General features: G+C 39.2%; 1 protein-coding gene across 1 annotated transcript in view; it reads left to right on the top strand.

Moving 5' to 3' along the window:
* MPDZ (multiple PDZ domain crumbs cell polarity complex component) overlaps positions 1-6,619 on the top strand; it is an 83,238-nt gene extending 76,619 nt beyond the window's left edge. The window contains exons 46-49 of the mRNA XM_029284300.1: positions 39-143; positions 4,021-4,133; positions 4,632-4,755; positions 6,315-6,619. Coding sequence (XP_029140133.1) covers positions 39-143; positions 4,021-4,133; positions 4,632-4,755; positions 6,315-6,461 — 489 coding nt within the window. The 3' untranslated portion in view covers positions 6,462-6,619. The remainder of the gene's footprint in view (positions 1-38; positions 144-4,020; positions 4,134-4,631; positions 4,756-6,314) is intronic.
* The last annotated feature ends 441 nt before the right edge of the window (positions 6,620-7,060 follow it).

Here is a 7,060-nt window from a genome sequence, read left to right as displayed (position 1 = left end):
CCCCCCCCCCCCCGGGTATCTCATCTTTCATCATCCAGGTTGGAGACAGGATTGTGAGCATTTGTGGAACATCCACTGAAGGCATGACTCATTCCCAGGCTGTCAGTTTGCTGAAGAATGCTTTGGGCACCATTGAGTTACAGGTAGGAATGTTACCTGCAAATTAACATGTAGAGGAGGTAGAATTCATCTTCCAATTATTCACATTATGATTTATATATTGTGATGGCTGTCTAGAATCATTTGCCAGCCCCATAAGGTAGGTCAGATCAGGAAATTAACTGCACAGGAGGCCATAAACTATTTTTTATTGAAATTGGTTGTAATAACAGAATCTTGCAAATAAATTCTATTTCTCCCCTTCTTATACTACAGTGAATTTGGGCTGGTTTCTTTTCCTTTTTTAAAAAAATACTTTATTAAATTTCTTCAAAACATAAACTAAAAATACCAAACAAAATTATTAAGGATAAGTATAAGAGAAGAGGAATAAAAAAACCAAAAAGAAATTAAAAATAACTTCCAATTTTCTTTGATATAGTTACAAATATGTATATCAAAAATTCAACATTATCCAATATTTCTATAATCATAGTCTTAAATCATCAAATCACAAAATATATCATTTTTATATTCTATATTATTCTGTATTGGTTTTCTAGCAAAAAAAACAAAACAAAAACCCAAACATATATCCAAAAGTGCTTTCCACGTAGAAAAAGAAAGTGAGACAAAGTCTTTTCTTTAAGGTAGTCAATTTTGCCATCTCAGACAGTTCATTAATTTCAGCATCAATTCTTTGATTATGGGAATCTGTAAGGCTTTCCATCTCTGTGCAAAGAAAAGTCTGGCTACAGTTATATATGGAACAGTTCCCAGCTGCTTGTCCATCAGATCTAAACAAAAGACCTCTGATTTCAGTTGTATATTTGTTTTAAGAATTCTCTTAATTAAAATACGTATTTGATCCCAGTAACTCTTAGCTTTTGTATGTGCCCATCTAAGGTGATATAAAATGCCTTCATTGGAAATTAATATTTCCAATATATGTGTCAAATCTGACTTGACTCCATAGCTTGCACCTGCTTTCGCCGATGGGAGGAGGAAGGTGAATTCCTAAGAGGGGGGAGGCTATGTAATGCAAGTGAACCTTCTGTTGCTGGAGAAATGTTATCTACCAAGGCCACCTCATGAAGAATGTTTGACCAGAGCAGACAGTTTTTTCCCCAAAGAAAAAGAACTGAACTCAGTTACGGTGTAGGTGGCCCAGAGGGGAAGAGGGAAATTAACTATGAAAATCCTAGAACTGACTTTGCTTCTGCCACGCCTAGATAGATTTTTCAGTAAAGCTGCACTCTTGATCAATCTAGAGAGCTGGGACTTTCTTTTGTTGAAAATGCCAAATGGAACGGTTGACAATACGTTTGACCCGATGATACAACTTTGATAATTTATCAGGCGTTAAATATCAGTGATACATTATATTACAGAAATTGTCTTTCAAATTATAGTTCAAAGTAAATTGTAATCTCTTACTCCACGTGTTCCCACTGTGGTAGCATTATATTATATCCCAAATATTTGGCCTACTTAGTCACAAAGTCTTCTTGTATATTCATTTTACATATCTTGGCAATGACATGCTCCTCCTTAGAAACACAAATTCAGCTCAAATTCAGTTCTCTCTTTTGTAAAACTAAAATTATTCTTGTTCAAACTTAAATCTTTTGGATACCTCAACATAGGCAAACCGTTGACATAAAACTGTCCTTTTCCAATTCTTCCCTTGTTTTTAATTTAAGGTCTCCTTCAGAAAATGTCACTAAATCTGCCTTAAATCAACCAAGTTGGTGTGGCTTATGAAAAGCTTCTTGAGATGATAACCATATCTCATTGTTATGCTTCAGAACTATTGTACCCAGGCAATAGTTCACATATATTTTCCTCAAGGTCATTTTTACTTTCTACATCTATATTTGTGGTACTTTTTAAAAGCTGAACAAGAATCTGCAATCAGTATGTTCTTTTAAGGTACATTTAGAGTATAAGTTGAAGCACAAGGTATTTTACGTACATCATCACATAGGTAAACTTGCTTTAAATAGGCAAGCGTCTGTCCAACCCACTGCTGTGCAAACGTCTGTTAGCTCATTCCTCTGTGTGATCAGCTGCAGTAAAAAAAATGTCCCAAAACATCTTTATTTGGAAACCAGGCATCTGGCTAATGTTATCATACTAGCAGCCTGGCTTGGGCATTTATATCATAAATCTAGCATTCTGGACATCATTGCTATATTTAGGTGTTTAAAAAAAGGTTATAAGCAGGAATGTGTTTCTTTAGGGACTAGGTTCTATTTGCAACTAGACATAATAACAGTGTCTGTCTATATGCTGTGTGTATTTATGGAGGCCTAGGGATTTATATGTAGTCCTTCACTTATGAAAGACCCTTCCCCCCTCCCCAAAGCTACTTATGACCTGGTTTCACATTTATGGCTGCTGCAGTGCCCACAGGGTTGTTCACCCTTGTAAAAGATGCAGCAGCTGCTGACCCCTCCCCCCCATCAGTTTTCCCTGACCCATCCCATCAGTTCCTTGCAGGACTTTGGCCTGCTCCCAACCCAGTTATTCAGTCACCCAAGCTTGTGGGCCAGGCCTTCTTCCCATCCTGGGCCTACCCAGTTCTAACAGCTCCCCGTGCACCGACAGGTTCCGCTACCTGGCTTTAGGCTTCGTAGGGTGGCTGAGTGGCTGGGAACAGGCTGAAGTCTGCAGAGAACCTGAGGGGTAGGGAGTGGATCAGGGGGTGCCTGAGAGGATTGGGGAAGGCCTTGGGAAGCCCAGTACAGGCAGACCTGGACCTGCCCAGGGCTTCCCCCACACTTGCATCCGTGCTCGATTTAACAAACCACACATTCATTTAATGGCCACATCAGGGAAAGCAGGACGGGGGGGGGGGTCATTAAGCGGGGCCCATCTCATTTAATAGCCATCACCATTTGTAATCATAATGGGTAGGTTCCATTACGGTCATAGATGGATGACTACCTATAGCAGTGATGGTGAACCTTTTAGAGACCGAGTGCCCAAACCGCAACCCAAAACCCATTTATGTATTGCAAAGTGCCAGGGCCACATCAGCATTGTAGTTCCCTCAGGGAGGGTGAGGTGTGTGGCCCACTGGGTGGGCGTGGCCAGGGTGGTTACAGCAGGCTGGGTGGGTGTGGCCAGATAGACATGGCCACCTCGATGTTCTAACACCTCTACTCAAGTTTGCTAGCCGGCCGTTTTGCCTGCTTTGTGCTGGGCAGAGCAGCGGCCTAATGGACCTGGGCGAGCTGCTAGTGGTGGCGGTGCATGTGCCCACAGAGAGGGCTCTGAGTACCGCCTCTGGCACGTGTGCCATAGGTTCGCCACTACTGACCTATAGAATTGAGAAATGAGCTTGCTGTGGAACCCAATTCCCTCCATTCAGATCAAATATGCAGCGTTCTCTGAATTTCTCTTCATGTTCAGAAAGAAATTATCCTTTCTGTAACTAAAAGAGCTAAGCAGAGCACTAGTTGAATGATGATTGTAACATGCACAAGGCAATTATTACCTAATTTCAACTAAAAAGTGAGATAAGAGAAAAAGGGAAAAGGGAAGAGAAACTGAACAGATATTAAAATCAAACAAGCTTGCAATACATAGCAATAAAACACGTGGCTTAGTTTAAACTTGAGGACAGGATGAATAGCGTGTGGAAATGAGTGAGTGAGCTCAGTAGCTGGCTATGAATATTATTTGAGACATGAAGACAAGCTAAACACATACAGGAGCAGAAGAAAACTAAACAAACCTTCAGTTGCTTTGTAGGTAGAGTTATGCCTCTTAATGAAGTTTGATTATAGCTCTATGCCTTTAAAACATTTTAAAGAATATAAAAATTCAGACCAATTTTTGTTTTGTAGGGCTGTGTCTATCTTCCCATATAATAATCTGTATACTCGTTTGTTTATGTTTAACACTAACTTGCAGGTTGTAGCTGGTGGAGATGTCAGTGTCATAACTAGCCAACAGCAAGATCCACCAACATCTAGTCTAACATTTTCAGGTCTAACTTCAAGCAGCATCTTTCAGGATGATTTGGGGTGAGTTTTATCAACTTAATAGTGGTTAATATGGATTTTTCTAACTTAACTGCCAAACCCACAGTAAGAAAATGTACTTAAATTGAGTATCAGTTCTACTTAAAATTTGCAACAGTCTATTGCAAGCTTGTAGGTCAAGATTTTTATAACTAGGGAAGTGCTTTGAGGCGCCATTATTTCTGTGAACATAACAAAAATATGCCACTGAAAGAGTTTAATACAGAACACTGATAATTAAATAATAGTGGAGGAGAAAAAGAGGATGAGAATTGTCAGCCCAAATCAGTTCATTGCAAAATGAAGACGTCTTTGTTAAAGGTTATTTACTGTTGTGTGTGTGTGTGTGTATGTGTATATATACACGCACTTATCTATGTTCAATAATATCCTTGAAGATGTATATTATCTGTACTTATCTATGTATGTTAGACAATCAAGCATGTTTAAAGGATTTATTGCTAAGATAAACAGTGAGACACCTTTTTTTGTGTGTTATAGGCCGCCCCAGTACAAAACCATCACTCTGGATCGAGGGCCGGATGGCTTGGGCTTTAGCATTGTAGGTGGATACGGAAGTCCTCACGGAGATCTGCCCATTTATGTTAAGACAGTATTTGGAAAAGTAAGAGCTTGATACCAAATTCATTTACTAACTAGATGTTATGTTTTAAATCCAAACAATCCAGACTTTGACATGGTCCTTCCTGTCTTCTCTAAAAGATTGATTCTGTGCCGCCATCAAGTCTGTATTGATCCTTAGCATCTATATAGATAATCTAAGGCACTATCTGGGATTGGTGTGACCGAAGGCAAAGTATTATACAATCAAAACCATCTAGAATAGAGGTTTTCAACCCTTTTCATCTCATAGCATGCATTTCACACGCAGGACTTTCCGGTAGTGAAACCCGAAATCCCATGACATCCCAGGTACTGGAAATAGGGAGAAGAAATAGAGGTGGTTCACCGATGGTGATGTCATGGGAGGTGGGGTCCTGGCTGAGAAGCACACCTGTAGACTCTTTGCAGGGTACCAGCATGTGCCACACATCGTTTGAAAATTGCTGATCTACAAAGTATGAGGTGGCTCACCTCTAGCTCTTACCTTGCTCTAGTGCAGGCATGTCAAACTGCCGGCCCACGGGCCGGATACATCACGCCAGCAATGGGGAAAAAGTCACGATATGTCGTGTGATGTCACGTGACGTCGCGAGTTTGACATGCCTGCTCTAGTGTCTTAATAACTTTGTCCTGCCTACCTTGCACTACACAACAGACTTGAATGCCTGATAGGAATAAAAAGAAAAAAAAATGCCTCCTATTTAGTAGGGCTTTATTTCACTATCTGTAGTTCTTTTTTAAAACAGGACACTGTTATCTCTAAATCTTATGCATCTAATATTTGTATGCTCCAGAGCCGCGTTTCATTTTTGTGCATCCTGGAATCTTTCTGTAAATCCATATCCATGTGCTAAACTGGAATTACTTTATCCATCCATCCATCCCTCCATCCATCCCTCCATCTATATCCATCCATCCATCCATCCATCCATCCTATCGAGAGTAGTTGCAGTTTAGCACATGGGTGTGGATTTACATATACATACACACACACACACACACACACACACACACACACATACACTAGCTTGGTAACAAAATCTTCGAAAACAAACCCACAAGCTTGGAGAATAGATAGATGATAGATAGATAGATAGATAGATAGATAGATAGATAGATAGATAGATAGATAGATAGATAGATAGATAGATAATGACTTAGATTTTTTTTATTATACAGAATTTGTCTCAAAGCCCGCAAATAAAAACATTTGCATTAAAGTAACTGTAGGATAATGTTCTACGGTTCTCTCTACTACGACTCATTGTTTAATGCAAGAGGACTCTAATGAAGAAATATTTGAGGTGAACAAGATCGCAAGTTGTAAGAGTTGAATACTTCTTGATTTTGTCCTCATGCAAAAGCAGCCCATTGTTAAGAAACCCATTGTATCAAAAATTCCCATGGTATATGAATTATATTGGTTGGGGTCAGTCCAAATGTAAAGCCAAAACCAAAGAAAAGACATTATGATATAGCCTGTGGCCTCAGTTGGACACCCTATATGTATTCTGTAAAATAAAATCTGTTTTTTTTTAAAAAAAAACAAAAACATTGTAGGGGGCAGCAGCAGAAGACGGGCGCCTTAAAAGAGGGGATCAGATCCTTGCAGTCAATGGGCAGAGCTTGGAAGGAGTCACCCACGAAGAAGCTGTCGCTCTTCTAAAAAGAACAAAAGGAACTGTGACTTTGACTGTTCTCTCTTAAGTCCTGTCCCCAAAGATGAGATGGGAGTTTATTTGTTTGTTGCCAGGGTGTTTTCAATCAAGAGTGAAAAATAACGAATCGTCTTATTTTGATCTATGTGTAGACATATTGTTGGATTACAGAGACTGGATTTGAAAGAGGCAGTAATAAAATCAGAGTAGGAAAAAGTGGAATGGAAAGGGGAAAATGTATGGTGTGGTAACCTGGAAGGGCACGTTGTGTGATTGTTGAGTAATTTATAATGCGGAATTCTGGAATTTCTGGAAGACACAAAACGTTGGCTATTGGTTAGCCAGGGTTGACTTAAAACTCTCAAACATATATATTCATTTGATTAAATGTTATTAATATCCCTGTGCCCAACATGAGATCTGAGACAAACTGTTTTCTGGAATAATAGTGCTTAAGAAAAACACTTTTTAAAAAAAAAAGAAAGTAAAAAGGTTTCCTGATCTTTCATAGAATGATTAAACTGAATTGATCTTCATATTCTTTTTTCAGGAGACAGAACATATGTGGTAGTAATACCTAACTGTTGCAAAGTCCCCCAGAATTCAATATATTTTCTCTTCTTTCTTTGTGGGGTCATCAGCATTGAT

This window comes from Protobothrops mucrosquamatus, unplaced genomic scaffold (assembly GCF_001527695.2).
Source record: "Protobothrops mucrosquamatus isolate PMUCROS unplaced genomic scaffold, P.Mucros_1.0 scaffold504, whole genome shotgun sequence".
NCBI classification, from domain to species: Eukaryota; Metazoa; Chordata; class Lepidosauria; order Squamata; family Viperidae; genus Protobothrops; species Protobothrops mucrosquamatus.
Note: the sequence above shows the minus strand (reverse complement) of the source record. Positions and strands in the feature narration are given on the sequence as shown.